Here is a 16366-nt window from a genome sequence, read left to right as displayed (position 1 = left end):
CCTTCTGCAGCCACAACGCTGCTGGCAGAGGTAGCTCCCCTCTCTTGCACTCCCCAGGGTAGCCAGGCAAATAATGTCCCCTTCTGCCCAGGGCACGCTCTGCCCACAATGTTCACAACGCAGGGCCAGGCACATTTGGGCTTTAATGCTATTGAACTGTCTTGTGTGTACAAACAAATCTGAGACGTGGAACTCATTGAGCAGCCCTTGCTTTATTGACAGAGGGGAAGGTTCTCCAGAGGCAGACGCAGCATCTGAGGATAATGAGTCCTGAACACCACAGGAAGAATTGCATGGCAGTGGTAGGAGCTGTCGTGGTGCTTCTGGTAATGGAATCAAGAGACAGCAGAGCCATGCAGGAGAGGAGACATAACCTAGACAGAGCTGGCTGACATTTCTCAAATTATGAGCTCTTCTGTGGACAAACAAACTTTTTAAAAAAAAATATGACATTTTTCATGACATATCACTGATGTGGTTGTAATGTTTTGTTTGGCAGGGAAAAAAATCAATTTTTTAAAATGGTTTCAGCAATTCTTTTTGAAAATGTTCTCAGGGTAACAACCACATTTGTTTCTTTACAGAAAGCCAGGTGTTTTTTTTAAAGGAGAAAATAAAACACTGTCTGGTCCTACATATCAGGGAGAGGAATGAAAACAAAGTCTGCAAAAATGGGTTTATTTAGAACCCTTTGCAATGAAAACAACTTAGACATTCCATTCCCGCCCCCCCAAACTATTTTAATCTTTTTTTATCAGCTCTGGTCCTAGTGCACTGCACTGGGTAAGTGTCTATGATGATGTCTGCCCCCTCGTGGCTGGTGCATAAAGAAAAGATCTTTCGTGTCATCTTCAGATTAATGTTCATTATGACAGGCCTATAATGCTATATAAGAGCTCAGTATAATTATTATAACTGCCTCCCTGATTGGCTACGCGGGCCTGATTTTCATCTCAGACAGCCAGTAGGAGTACTGGTGCCCTTTGCCTGTAGACCAATTCACCCCAGCACCATAGTTTTCATGGGCTCCACTCAGGTATAATCCGTTCAGGTTGGACACATGACAATCCTTGTACCACCAGGACCCTTTAAAGGCTTCAGCACAGTTAAGTACAGACAAGTCGTTGTCATGGTCGTAGGTTGTAAACATCATACCATTGTGTTCAGTTAAGGAATCCCCTGTGGAAACAATTGGGTTTGTTTATTACATGTTTTTACAGAGACAAGGTGGATGAGATAATCTCTTTATTTTTTACAGCTCAGTTCCCACAGCCCAGCCTGGTGGCTCTGCAGTGGAGTTACTAAATTTCTCCTTTCACCCCACAGCAGAACTCTCCCTTGGGTGCAGGAGAGAGACTGCAGTTCTACTTCCAGTGAGGAACATTTTTCACCAGGCCATATTTGGATCTCAGTTACACCACTATTGATCCAGAGTAACTCATTGCAGTCAATGTGCTCAGTCCTTCGGTGTCCTGAAATCAGTTTACACCATTGTGATGGTCTAATGTGAGCCCAATGTGCTCCTAACACTAATAGCTGAGCCAGGAGCCTGCTGAAGATTCAGGATCATAGAATCACAGAATCATAGACATGTCAGGCATGAAGGGACCTTGAGAAGTCATCAAGTCAAACCCCCTGGGCTGAAGTAGCACCAAGTAAATCTAGACCTTCCCTGAGAGGTGTTTGCCCAACCTGTTCTTTAAAACTTCCAGTGATGCAGATTTCACACCCTCTGTTAGAAACCTATTCCAGAGTTTAACTACCCTTATACTTAGAAATTTAATTCTAATTCTGATTTAGTTCTCTTTACCGCAGATTAAGTCCATTACTTCTTGTCCTACCTCCAGTGGACATAGAAAACAATTGATCACAGTCCTCTTTATAACAGCTCTTAATGTATTTAAAGACTGTTACCAGATTCCTCCCCCTCAGTCTTGTTTTCTCAGGACTACACATCATCAGTTTTTAAACTTTTCCTCATAGGTCAGGTTTTCTAAACCTATTATCATTCTTGTTGCTCTCCTCTGAACTCTCTTCAATTTGTCCACATCTTTCCTAAAGTGAGGTGCCCAGAATTGGACACTGTTCTCTGGCTGAGGCCTCTCACCAGTGCTGAAGAGAGCAGGACAATTCCCTACTGTTTCTTACATGCCACACTCTTGTAAATACACCCCAGAATGGCATTAGCTTGTCGTGCAACTGCATCACATTGTTGACTCAGATTCAATTTGCGATCCGCTCTAAATGCCAATTCTTTTTCAGCAGTACTACTGCCAAGCCAGTTATTCTCCATTCTGAAGTTGTGCATTTGATTTGTCCTTCCTAAGTGAATCACTTTGCACTTGTCTTTACTGAATTTCATCTTGTTGAATTCAGACCAATTCTTCAATTTGCCAAGGTCATTTTGCATTCTAATTCTGTCCACCAAAGTGCTTGCAACCCCGCCCATCTTGGTGCCATCTGCAGATTTTATAAGCATGTCCTCCACTCAATTATCCAACTCATTAATGAAAATATTGACGACTACCGGACCCAGGACTGACCGCTGCAGAACCCCATTAAATACACACTCCCAGTTTGACAGCAAACCATTGATAACTACTCGAGTACAGTCTTTCAACCAGTTATGCACCCATGTTATGGTAATTTCATCCAGACTGCATTTCCCTAGTTTGCTTATTCCAAATGTCATGTGGGATTTTGTCAAAAGTGTTACTAAAATAAAAATATATCATCTCTACTGCTTTCTCCTTATCCACTAAGCCAATAACCCTCTCAAGAAGGGAATTAAATTGGTTTGTCAGGATGTGTTCATGAGAAATCCATGGTGGTTATTGCTAATTAATCCTAATGTCCTGCAGGTGCTTAGAAATTGATTGTTTAATAATTTGAGTGAGTGTCTTTCCAGGTATCAAAGTTAGGCTGACTGGCCTACAGTTCCTTGGGTCCTGTTTGTTCCCCCTTTTAAAGATAGGTATGATGTTTGCTGTTCTCCAGTCTTCTGGGACCTCTCCCATCCTTCAAGAGTTCTCCAGATAATTATTAATGATTCTGAGATTGTTTCGGCTGGCTCTTTAATTCCCCTAATATAAATTTCATCAGGCCTTGCTGACTTGAATACTTCAAACTTATCTAAATATTCTTTAACCTTTTCCCTCCTATATGGGCTTTCATTCCTTCCCCCTTGTTGTTAATAGTGTGTTGAGTATGTCATCACCAGTAGCTTTTTTAGTGAAGACTGAAGCACACTAGCCATGAAACACCTGAGCCTTCTTGATGTCACGAGTTATTACCTCTCCATTCCTGCTAAGTTGAGGAACTACACTTTCCTTCATCTTTCTCTTGCTGCTAATGTATTTAAAGAACCTCTTTTTCCTGAACTCCATTTTCCCCAGATTGTCTTCCCACAGGACCTAATCCATCAGTTCTCCGAATTTGTTAAAGTCTGCTATTTTGAAAACCATTGTCCTTCTTCTACTGTTTTTAGTCCTTCCTTTCTCAGAATAAAGAAATCTGTGATTTCATGATCACTTTCACCCAAATTGTCTTCCGCCTTCAGATTCACTCCCAATTCCTCCTTGTTAGTCAGAATTAAGTTTATAATGGCTGTTCCCCCTGATTACTTCCTCCAGAAAATGGTGTCCCCAACACATTCCAAGGACTTATCAGAAATGTTGTGTTTTTCTGTATTACTTTTCTAACAAACGTCTGGGTAGTTAAAGTCCCCCATTACTATAGTACACGTGTAGCAAGAGGTCACTTCTATTTTTTACCCTTTTTCTCTTTACCCAGAGACTATCAATTGGTCTGCTTGGAGCAGAGAACAAATTTATATATTCTTGCTGTATAATTCTACACCTCCTCCCTTTTTACCCTGTCTGTCTCTCCTAAACAAGCTATACCCCACTATACCAATATTCCAGTAATGAGACTTATCCCACCCAGTTTCTGTGATGCCACTTAAGTAGCAATTCTCCTACTATGCTAATCATAGAATATCAGGTTTGGAAGGGACCTCAGGAGGTCATCTAGTCCAACCCCCTGCTCAAAGCAGGACCAATCCCCAACTAAATCATCCCAGCTGGTGCTTTGTGAAGCCAGGCCTTAAAAACCTCTAAGGAAGGAGATTCCACCACCTCCCTAGGTAACCCATTCCAGTGCTTCACCACCCTCCTAGTGAAAAAGTTTTTCCTAATATCCAATCTAAACTTCCCCCGCTGCAACTTGAGTCTGCCACTTGCAATCCTTCCAGTTCTGCCTGTTTATTCCCCATCCGCCTGGCATTTACATTTCGGTATCTGAGATGTTGAGCAGATTTCTTTACTGATTTCCCACTTCTTCCTCCTCTGACTGTACATGCTCCCCCCCCACCCCCAATCTAGCCTTCTGTTAAGGTGGTCCTTTTTTATGCTTAACTCTTGGTTTTTGTCACCTGCACTTTTAAATCTAGTTTAAAACCCTTCTCCCTAGTTGGCTTGTGGGTGTGCCTAAGTAATCCTGCAGTGATGTGTAGTAGACTCTGCATGCCACAGAATATTCCTGTATCTGGTATACAAGAGTCTGGAATGCATCGATTGTTTGAAATGGGGCTTATCTACCCACGCAGTGACTTGTACCAATCCTGGTGTGCCTACTTAGTTTAATTCAGATATTTCTATGGGGCATTAAGGTCTAATGTAGGAAAGAAACCAGCAGTAGGCAGGCTATCCATATTATACTATATGTTTTGTAGTCACTAGACTTTGTATTCCTCCTATAATACTTCAGTTGCAGAATAACTGATGTTTCCTGACAGACATCACCTGCACAGATTACCTCGCCTTTTGCTTCTGCCACTGAATATTCTGAATGCCTTGGATGAAGTGAGCTGTAGCTCACGAAAGCTTATGCTCAAATAAATTGGTTAGTCTCTAAGGTGCCACAAGTCCTCCTTTTCTTTTCGCAGATACAGACTAACACGGCTGCTACTCTGAAACCTGAATATTCTGCATCACTTTTGCTTTACATTTTTCCATCTGCTACAAAGGGTAAAGGATAAGCTCAGAACCTACCTGCAGTGCCATTCACAAAGTCTCCAAGGATCAGCTTGTATTTCTCATTCTCCCCTGTAATTTTGAATGATGAGAAGAGAGCAAATTGATAGTTGGTGCCAAAATCTCTGAGATCGACGCGAAACTCATTTGGACCTTTAGAAAACAATTTGAAAGCAAAATGTTCAGCACCTTCCATTAGTGTTTATTACTATTATTGATTGTTTCTATTGCACAAGCCCCTAAAGGCTCTACACACAAATCAGGCTCCATTACGTTGGGACCATTATGATCATCTAGTTTGAATTGCCTGCATCACACACATCACAGAATTCCACCCACTGATTCTTGCATCAAGCCAATATCTTCCTATCGACTTTATCAATTTAATTTCCATCCACCAACCTGACCTCCCTATTAAAAACCTGCTCCATGTTATGCTTTGCGAAGGTAGTTCAGAATCGATGACCTCATCCAGGCTGTAGCATCCCTTATTGCTGTACTGTGGGCGAACCACCCGAGGACAAAATGCTGCTCCAGGAATCGTGACTGGATCCAGCCCATCTACCACAGCATTATTGGCTTCAGTAGCTCTGTGTGGCAGGACTGGGCTGTAAGGAACAGGAAGGGGTGTCTGCAGCGGAAGCGTTACCTCTACCGATAGTACAACTCTATACCCTGTGTCGTGGCTAAAGTGTGGGAACAAAACTTGGTGGAGAAGGTTGCTGTAAGGAAAAGAATGCATCAGTGATGTCTTTACCAAGGGATGTCAGCAGGTGGATATTGTCATTCCCCAGCCAAAATTCTGACATCCGGCTGCCAAAACCTCTCTTGTATGAATTCCAGTCACGGTAAAAATCCATGGAGCCATCCACCCGTCTCTGGAACACCTGCAGGGAAACAGGAGGTTCTCAGCTGGGAAATCCCACATTGTTTTCCATCCTACAGAATGAGGAGTAATGGTCTCAAGTTGCAGTGGGGGAGGTTGAGGTTGGATATTAGGAAAAACTTTTTCATTAGGAGGGTGTTGAAGCCCTGGAATGCGTTACCTAGGGAGGTGGTGGAATCACCTTCCTTTGAAGGTTTTAAGATCAGGCTTGACAAAACCCTGGCTGGGATGATTTAGTTGGGAATTGGTCCTGCTTTGAGCAGGGAGTTGGACTAGATGACCTCCTGAGGTCCCTTCCAATCCTGATATTCTATGATTCTATGATTCTACTAGAGCAGAAAACCAGAAACTCTGAGACTGTAAATCATTGAATGAGATTTAACGTGGTGAGCTCTATTTCAGCCTCAGGTGACTATCGCAGAGGGAGGCTTGTCTCAGAGGATCATATTAAATCTTGGGAGCAACAGCACTAGATTAAAGGATCACATGGGCCGAAATCTACAGCACTGGACTGGCAATTAGGAGACCTGGGTTCTATACCCAGTTTTGCCACTTGAGTAAGTCACATCACCTCTGCTTTCTCTCTGGACTGCCTTGTCTATGGAGACTATGAGCTGCAAAGGACATGGGCTGTCTCTCAGTATGTGTGTTCAGCACCCAGTGCAATGGGACCCTGATCTTCATCAGATTCTCTAGGCACGACTGGGATATAAATAAGCACAATAATAAATTGGAAGGTTTAAATGTGAGATACATTCAGGGTTCAAATCCCTCGTCTCCTCATCTCCCTAGAATGCTCTCTGTACACTTGAGAGAGCAGCTGATGCATCATGCCTGTGACAGATGTGGAAGGAAGAAGAAAATCTGGTTTTGGAGTCTGGGCAGCTATTGAGGAGGCTCTGAGAGCCAGGCAGAGAATAGCCAGGAGAAGGGAAACCTGTGTCAGAGCAGTGACAAATGTCTCCTCACTTGGGGTCTTTTTGACTCTAAAGCTCTGAGTTCCCTCCATGGAACCCATTGTGTTGACAACCAAGGTATCTGGAGAATTTGACAAGGACTAGGGAGGATTAGAAGGGCTCAGGAAGTGTCTGTGTTTTTATTTCAGCTAACCATGGGGAGCTAACAGCTTCAGAGTTTCTGTCTGCATGCTTTTCTTCTAGCTGCAACCCACTGGCTAAGGGCCACCTCCCATTCTTGGGACAGAAAATTGTTGTTCAAGAAAAAACGTCCAATGAGCTTCATTATGCTCTGTTCTTACAATCCATCCTCCACCATCTGTGTCCATGTCACACAGCACGGTCATGGCGTTACAGTCACGGGGGTAGATGGTGTACCAGTCGCTCATGATGTTCCCTCTAGCTAAGAGCTCCTTGCAGTTCTTTGCTCCTGGTTGAAAGAGGAATTGAAATATGTAAATTGGTTGTATAACTCTCTTTGGAGCAGGGATTCATAGGCTGCTTTATGTTGCACTGAGGGCCAGATGAATTGCAGAATTGGGTAACTGGAAAAGAATCTTTGAGTCATCTTCTCCTCTCCTCCACACTGTAGCATATGGGAATTGGGTAGTATCCCTTTAAATAGTTTGTGGTTCCTCTGCGTTCTATCTTTGGAAACCTACTAGAGCAGCAGCGTATGTACCTAGCGAGGCTTTTCATACTCTCTGTAGTTAGCAAACCAAATGATTTAGACTCCAGGGTGCCAGTCTGGTTTGTATTAACTTTGTTTGAAAGAGGAAACACCTGTCCAACCCCGTGTGTTCTGTGTGAGACCAGCGCAACCTGAACAGAGGATTGGCTCAAAGCATCTTGAAAACTCATGGAAACTGTAATGTGCACAAAGACTTCTACTGGAAGTGCCCATGCAGCCTTTTTGAAATCCCTCTCTGAGTCAGAAGGGCTTCCCGTCATTATGTGACTTGGTTGAACACTCACCCCCAAAGAATATCAGATACTCTCAGAAATACTCACATCAAACAGTTTGCAAGTGACCCCACTGGCTGAAATGTATTTCCACAAAAGATTCACTGGCCACCTAAACACCTTCATTTTAAAAGATTAAAGTCTCTTTGCTGATAGTTTGAGAACAGCAAATAGGGTAAATCACAGATGTATTTTTTTTGTAATTTGTCTACCTCTAATGGGTTTTCATGTTTGGGTCTCTGGATGGAATGAGATGACATTCAGTGGTCATAAGAAACTCTCACCTTTCTGACACTGCATGTCTTCCAGCAGTTCCTCTCCTAGTCACGAAAAGAAACACAGTAGAAAGTGAAATGGAACCAGAAAATGTTCTACTGTCTTTTAAACTATGTAATTGGCCAACAGTGATAGCTGGGATGGCAAAGTACTCGTTATATTGAAAATGCACTAGACAGGTTTTTAATTGTGAAAATCCAAGTGCTAATGGATTCACACACGCCTCTGGTCTGAGCCTTCCAGCCTGAACCATCAAGACAGCTCTCATTATGTACCAACGCTATTTGTAACCCTCTCATGAGGCTCTTACTTGCAGGGCTAAGAATTCGTCCTTAATAGACTAAATTAATTGCTGGTCAGTAACTAGAAGCAATGCCCACAAAGTCAAGGGAGTTATATATGCTTACGCTAGCTGAGAATTTGACTCAGTACTTTTTTTTTAAAATTCCAAATGACAATGGGAGAATAACAGTTAAATAAAGTACTGGTAGAAAAGTGGTCATTCCTTTAACTGGACATTTAAACAAGATCCATTTTTTTGTGATTCATACTCCCCACTCCCAGTATGTTGGAAATATAAAGAGAGGTAGGCAAAAGTAACCTTCTCTAGGATACACAGCCAGATCTACAGATTTCACTTACATTTTAGCTGTTCTCTCTCATACCAAAGGTCATCTGGCTAGTGTTGTTCCAGATGTTACAACACATGGATGGCCACCTGTTTTTGTAGGCACAGCTATTTCTCTCTTTATAGATCCCAAATCTTACAGGAGGATTGATATTGATATTTTGGACATGGTAACTATTGTGGACATGGTATCTATTCAAGAAACACGCCTTTTAAGCCCCTTAATTTTTAGTGCTGCAGAAATAAAACTGAAATGTTGTGCTCAGTATAAAGGAGAGTGCAGAGGGTCTCACCAGGTATTCCAGGAGGTCCAGGGTCTCCCGTGTCTCCTTTATCTCCTAAAATATAAACTCAGAATAAGATCCTTCTTTTGCCTGGAGGTGACCTACATAATTCAAGATTTCACTGCAGCAATCACTTGGGTGTTATGGTGTAGGGGGCTAGTTCAAGGCCTATGTGCCACCTACATTCTGCACAATCTGTTAAAGCTGGTGTTTTGTGGGACTTAAGTGATGCATTTACAGTGTTGCCAACACTCAGGATTTTATCATGAGTCCCATGATAACTATTGTTTTCCTCAAAGCCTGGGGTCCAGTGGATATGACATGATTTCAGCCTTCAGTCTGAAAGAAAAAGTAAGTTTCTAGCCCTTGAGGCTTTGAACAAATCTTCAAAATGTGATCCCAGTGCACCGTAAAGGCTCAAAAAGCAGAAGGCAATAAAAAGGACACCACAGCTATAATTTGTACATAATCTCATGATTCTAAAACAGTCTCCTGATTTTTGATGAAACTGACCCAAGATTTTCAAACATTTGGGGTTCGCAGGACTGCATTTATCTTGTCTTGTCTTCTGCATTGGCTGAATTTCACCCTTACACTATGTCTATACTGAAGTTGGGACCTATTTCCTGTGACTGCACTGGACCTTGTGACATATCAGACATTATAATTAGAGCTGGGTGAAATTTTTCCAGCTAATATTTTATTCACCAAAAAATGCAGTTCCGTCTCTCTAACAGTTCATGAATTGGGGTCAAATTTGTTAAATACATTCAGCTAAGTAGAAGAAAACCTTCCCACATACTCCAAAAGTTTTGTTTCAACATTTTTGAAATGTTCCAACACTTCATTTTGGAACACCGTTTTGTTTTGTCATTTGGCTATTAAACAAGAACAAAAAAGGGACATTCTTGTTCAACCGGAACCAATTTCATTTCAGCTTTTGTTTGGCATAAAGTGCCCTGCTCTGCAGAGAGAAGAATCATCTGAGGTCTCTCACCTTTCGCTCCAGGGGGGCCAACAAGACCTCTTTCTCCTGATTGAACAAAAAATAAGATAGTAAAGACAGATCAGAGATAGCGAGATCTTGAAACTGGATCAGAACTGAAGTTCTATTGAAATAATAAAAGCTTTATTGTCAAATATAGAGTGAAGGGAAGCTATGGAGGGGGGAGGGATAGCTCATTGGTTTGAGCATTGGCCTGCTAAACCCAGGGTTGTGTGTTCAATTCTTGAGGGGGCCATTTAGGGATCGGGGCAAAAATTGGGGATTGGTCCTGCTTTGAGCAGGGGGTTGGACTAGATGACCTCCTAAGGTCCCTTCCAACCCTGATATTCTATGGTGGTTTTTGGAGCCCAGATATTATAGGAATTGGTGTATTATAACTCGCTCTAATTTATAACTAGCTCTAATATTTGATTAAAAACTTATTTCCTGTTCTTAGGTCACCTAATAGAAAAACAAAGTTCTCTTCCCTTTGTTACTTTACCTTTTCGGCCAGCTTTTCCTGCCTTTCCAGGGAACCCCGGAGGTCCTAGTTCTCCTGCAAACACAGAAAACTGACTGAATATTTTCCAAGGTATTGTAAATACTGAGTACATAATCCCCACCCACCTCTCCAACCTGGAATTATAATAACCCACTGGTGTTGAAATTCAAATAATATATCTGCATCTGGCTCCCTGGAGTCCCTGATCTCTAAGGTCACACAGTGAACAAGTGAGAGAGATGGGGAAAACACCAGAAGACTTGGTTGCCAATCTGATACCTCAAAGGGAATGGACAATATTTCAGAGCTTGAAGCTCCAATCCCTTACCAGTGGACATGGGAGATTTGCTATGTGATTTGGGCAGAGTTTCCTCATATCAGGATCAAGGGGAATCTCCAAAGTCAGAGCATACTACAAAAGTAGTTCCCATTTATGTCAGCCCCATCCATGGCTGATTCTCATTCTCATATGGCAGGCGACCAGCTTGGCTTAACGGTGAAATCCTAGTGGATCTTAAACATAAAAAGAAGCTTACAAGAAGTGGAAGGTTGGACATAGGACCAGGGAAGAGTATAAAAATATTGCTTGGGCATGTAGGAATGAAATCAGGAGGGCCAAATCGCACCTGGAGCTGTAGCTAGCAAGAGATGTCAAGAGTAACAAGAAGGGTTTCTTCAGGTATGTTGGCAACAAGAAGAAAGCCAAGGAAAGTGTGGGCCCCTTAATGAATGAGAGAGGCAACCTAGTGACAGAGGATGTGGAAAAAGCTAATGTACTCAATGCTTTTTTTGCCTCTGTCTTCACGAACAAGGTCAGCTCCCAGACTGCTGCGCTGGGCATCACAACATGGGGAATAGATGGCCAGCCCTCTGTGGAGAAAGAGGTGGTTAGGGATTATTTAGAAAAGCTGGACGTGCACAAGTCCATGGGGCCGGACGAGTTGCATCCGAGAGTGCTGAAGGAATTGGCGGCTGCGATTGCAGAGCCATTGGCCATTATCTTTGAAAACTCGTGGCGAACGGGGGAAGTCCCGGATGACTGGAAAAAGGCTAATGTAGTGCCAATCTTTAAAAAAGGGAAGAAGGAGGATCCTGGGAACTACAGGCCAGTCAGCATCACCTCAGTCCCCAGAAAAATCATGGAGCAGGTCTTGAAAGAATCAATCCTGAAGCACTTACATGAGAGGAAAGTGATCAGGAACAGTCAGCATAGATTCACCAAGGGAAGGTCATGCCTGACTAATCTAATTGCCTTCTATGATGAGATTACTGGTTCTGTGGATGAAGGGAAAGCAGTGGATGTATTGTTTCTTGACTTTAGCAAAGCTTTTGACACGGTCTCCCACAGTATTCTTGTCAGCAAGTTAAAGAAGTATGGGCTGGATGAATGCACTATAAGGTGGGTAGAAAGTTGGCTAGATTGTCGGGCTCAACGGGTAGTGATCAATGGATCCATGTCTAGTTGGCAGCCGGTGTCAAATGGAGTGCCCCAGGGGTCGGTCCTGGGGCCGGTTTTGTTCAATATCTTCATAAATGATCTGGAGGATGGTGTGGATTGCACTTTCAGCAAATTTGCTGATGATACTAAACTGGGAGGAGTGGTAGATACGCGGGAGGGCAGGGATAGGATACAGAGGGACCTAAACAAATTGGAGGATTGGGCCAAAAGAAATCTGATGAGGTTCAATAAGAATAAGTGTAGGGTTCTTAGGACGGAAGAACCCAATGCACAGCTACAGACTAGGGACTGAATGGCTAGGCAGCAGTTCTGCAGAAAAGGACCTAGGGGTGACAGTGGACGAGAAGCTGGATATGAGTCAACAGTATGCCCTTGTTGCCAAGAAGGCCAATGGCATTTTGGGATGTATAAGTAGGGGCATAGCGAGCAGATCGAGGGACGTGATCGTTCCCCTCTATTCGACATTGGTGAGGCCTCATCTGGAGTACTGTGTCCAGTTTTGGGCCCCACACTTCAAGAAGGATGTGGATAAATTGGAGAGAGTCCAGCGAAGGGCAACAAAAATGATTAGGGGTCTGGAACACATGACTTATGAGGAAAGGCTGAGGGAACTGGGATTGTTTAGTCTGCAGAAGAGAGGAATGAGGGGGGATTTGATAGCTGCTTTCAACTACCTGAGAGGTGGTTCCAGAGAGGATGGTTCTAGACTATTCTCAGTGGTAGAAGAGGACAGGACAAGGAGTAATGGTCTCAAGTTGCAGTGGGGGAGGTTTAGGTTGGATATTAGGAAAAACTTTTTCACTAGGAGGGTGGTGAAACACTGGAATGCGTTACCTAGGGAGGTGGTAGAATCTCCTTCCTTAGAAGTTTTTAAGGTCAGGCTTGACAAAGCCCTGGCTGGGATGATTTAATTGGGGATTGGTCCTGCTTTGAGCAGGGGGTTGGACTAGATGACCTCCTGAGGTCCCTTCCAACCCTGATATTCTATGATTCTATGATTCAGTACCTGTATTTCCTGCAGTTCCTTGGTCTCCTCTGGGCCCTATAGCACCTGGAATTCCGGGGCAGCCTTGCACAATGGTGAGTTTCTCGGTACCGTTGAGACCCACTACCCTCACCTCTGGGGAAAGAAATGAACCCATAATCAATTATTGTTAGCTTCTCAGGACCTGAAACATTCTGCAGAAATCCAGAGGGATAAAACCAGCAAATGAAAGGCTAGATAGTTCCTTGATTTTTTTCTCTATTGGTGATAAATCCAATATTTTTTTCAGTTTTATGCATTTCAGAGACAATGCCCTAATATTAAAAGTTGGGGGTTATTACTATTAGTCTTTGTTTTAAGTTATAGTGAAAGCAAAAGTTAAAAAGAAGTTATTAAATATTTGTATTTAAAAGAAATCACTTCAGACTTAATTTTGATGTACACATCCCTCTGCAGTATTTGCAACCCGACCATTGCAGCATTGTGTCAGTTCATGAGAATTAGTTAACTACAGAGAAACAAAAGTGACACTGACTAGTCAGTTCTTATTATGCAAGCGGAATGAAATGCAAAGGAAAAACAAATAGCTGCCATTCAGTGAAAAACTGTCCAAAAGTAAATTAATTTAAAAAACAGTTGCTTTTACAAACACAGGTAATACATTTGAAAGAATTAAATATGTTTTTTAACCTAACAGTCCCCTCTCCATATTATACACATTGTGAGTTTTAAAATTATTAATAGGCACATCAGTGAAGAAAAATAAAAACACACCTGTCAACGGTATTGAGCTCCATCGATGTGGACATTTTTGAGGTAAACAAAGTGGGGAAATGGTTTATATTTCCTGTGATATAGGAACTCCACTTGCCCAATTTGGAACTTTTTGGGTAGAAATTGTACATAGCAAATGATTTTCAAAATGTTCATGAATGTAAGAAAATGAAATGCTGCTCTGAAATAATATTAAAATAAACCTTCAAATGCTGCTGGATTTTCAACCCAAAGTGCAGAAATGAAAGTGTTGACATGGAAAGAATTGTGTTGTGGATTTGCAGTGATAGATACACAACAGTTGTGATTTTATAAATTTCATCTTAATTAGGTAAATGTGAATTTTAAAAAGCAGAGGGATCTGAAATCATAGGCTCACTCTGAGCTTTGAAGATTGAGATTTTATTTTCCAGAATTTAGCTCATCTGCCTGTGTGGGTCGGTCAGTCACCAGATTAGAAAGGCTTTGGCCCCAATTTGCAAAGGAGATGGGAGCTTTAGACAGAGAGATTCCAGCAGCAACATAGAGAGGTTAGAAGACAGTATATTGAAGAATCTCAATGAAGACAAGAGACAACATTTTCACAACATGGTCTGCGAAAACTGTGTCTGATTTCTGAACACCTCAAGTCTGTGTTGTGCACTTCTGCAATATAGATTAATTTCAACACAGGAATTTTGTACAAAGAAGCTGTTCATTTTATTATTTAAAAAGCACCATGAGCAGGAAAAGCACTTTATAGATGTGTAGGACAACAAACATTCCTGAACAGTTCCCAGTTCTCCAGGGTCCAGGTTGGCAAGAGCCACAATATGAAACGCTGTTGGGAACAGGATTGTCTTTCACTCACCTGGGCAGGTGTCCTTAGCCTGACAAACCGTTGCTGCAAGACAGAGTAAAGAGAGGAGAGTTTTCAGAGCAGTTCTCCCCATGGCTGGTGCTGATCTCTGCAATGGCAGCTCCATTTGTCTTCTCACCTTCTCCTCTCCTTTAATATTTCAGTCCCTTTAAGCCTTTTATATGCAATAACGATACAGCCTAGAGCAAATAAAACTCTCTGCCTCCGGCATGTCAGTGCCTCCTTCCCACTCTCCACATTCCAGCAGTTTCCACTGAGATTTTTATGCTGCAGCGGTCACAACTGGAGCTGATTAAATGGCCTGATAGGAGACGTTCAATACTGGACTAGCGGCCGTTGCTTCCCCCGCACAGCAAATGAAGTATCGTGCAATGATGATTATTGAATGGAGCCAGTCTGAATCTTTCCTCACAAAGTTGATTCCTGTCAATGTGTCTTCTGAAATAGTAAAATAGGATGCCAAATAATGAGCCCAAACTGACTTTCTCCATCCCTTCGAAGCCCCCTGTTGGCTTCAGTGGGAACCTTTGGGAGAACAAGGAGAGCAGGATTGGGTGGATTTACTCGCCAACTGCTCTGTTACTATTATGTGTGTGACAGTAGCCACAGGAGGCCTCGTGTCAGATTGGACCCCCCTGTGCTGAGTGCTGTGCAAACCCCCTGTAGGAGCCAGTAATGGAGGGATAGGTTCCAAGACCAGAAGTGACCATTGTGATCATCTCGTCTGACCTCCTGTATAATGCAGGCCACAGAACTTCCCCAAAATAATTCCTAGGGCAGAGCTTTTAGAAAAACACCCAATCTTGATTTTAAAATGGTCAGTGATGGAGAATCTAGCACGACCCTTGGGAAATAGCTCCAGTGGTTAATCACACTCACTGTTAAATATTTACACCTTATTTCCAGTCTGAATGTGTGTAGCTTCAACTTCCAGCCATCTCTGCCCCAAAGACCTTACAATCTAAGCAGCCAAGACGAATGAATGATGGGGGGAAATAATTATTATCCCAATTTTTGCAGTGTTACGTGTCCCTGTGTCATAGAACTAATAAATAATAATGATGCATGCCCAGGCCATATCTGCTGATATACCACTGCTGCATTTTTCTACATGTCCATGTGATTTTTCAGTGACTGCTGCACGGCAGACGCTCCAGATGGCAGATCACTGCCAAGGTTCTTTTCTTTATGTGCACGTGTGTTTGCATGGTTCCAGTCTGTACAGCAAGAAGGCAGCTGCTGTTCTGGCTGTGTGCAACAGATATTTCCTCTCTTTGCACTGGGGAAGCGGGATGACACTTTCCACTGTGGTATTGTTGTTTGTAATTGGAATCAGAGATCCAAAGTTGCAAAAGAGACGATTGGACGATATGATTCTCACTTTGGATAAAGCCGTAAGACTGTGTCAGGCAGCAGAAATCATTCAACAGCATAAAAATAATAGAAGGAAAACAGAACAGACTGCCACACTGGATAGAGTGACATGAGAGACAAAAAACTGGCAAGCAGTCAGTCAGTAGAAAACAAACAACAGAGATGCATGGAAAATGCAAAGCACAAGAGTTTGTAAAAACTTCAAAGATTGCTCAAGATGTGGACAAAAAACGACAACATTTTGGTAAGTGCTGCAATATTTGCAAGAAATACAATCATTGTGCCAACGTCTGCAACCAGGTTCAGCAACTGCAGAAGAGGAAGCGAAGCCTGTATACTTATGCAAGTGATCCAGGAAGGGAGCACAGACAACAGCTCAGGAGTTCTATCTAGGAGCTGTAT

The 16366-nt window shown here is 42.5% G+C and overlaps 1 protein-coding gene across 1 annotated transcript; it reads right to left on the bottom strand.

The window, feature by feature from the left end:
- Window positions 1–931: 931 nt before the first annotated feature.
- LOC140899062 (ficolin-1) lies at window positions 932–14663 on the bottom strand. The gene is made up of 10 exons (XM_073313806.1): window positions 14582–14663; window positions 12979–13092; window positions 10514–10567; window positions 10024–10059; window positions 9036–9071; window positions 8123–8158; window positions 7178–7305; window positions 5791–5920; window positions 5052–5186; window positions 932–1179 (listed from the first exon to the last, which is right to left on the bottom strand). Exons 1-10 carry the CDS (start codon window positions 14661–14663, stop codon window positions 932–934), a joined length of 999 nt encoding a protein of 332 aa, XP_073169907.1.
- Between the last annotated feature and the right edge of the window lie 1703 nt (window positions 14664–16366).

The sequence above is a fragment of the Lepidochelys kempii genome, chromosome 16 (assembly GCF_965140285.1).
Source record: "Lepidochelys kempii isolate rLepKem1 chromosome 16, rLepKem1.hap1, whole genome shotgun sequence".
NCBI classification, from domain to species: Eukaryota; Metazoa; Chordata; order Testudines; family Cheloniidae; genus Lepidochelys; species Lepidochelys kempii.
The sequence above is the reverse complement of the archived record's forward strand: the minus strand, read 5'-3'. Positions and strand labels throughout refer to the sequence as shown.

Coding starts and splice junctions, on each gene's coding strand:
- LOC140899062 (XM_073313806.1), bottom strand. CDS start 14,663: ATGGGGAGAACTGCTCTGAAAACTCTCCTCTCTTTACTCTGTCTTGCA. Junction 7,306..8,122: donor AGACATGCAGTGTCAGAAAG/GTGAGAGTTTCT, acceptor TCTTTCAACCAG/GAGCAAAGAACTGCAAGGAG. Junction 5,187..5,790: donor CCACCTGCTGACATCCCTTG/GTAAAGACATCA, acceptor TGTTTTCTAAAG/GTCCAAATGAGTTTCGCGTC.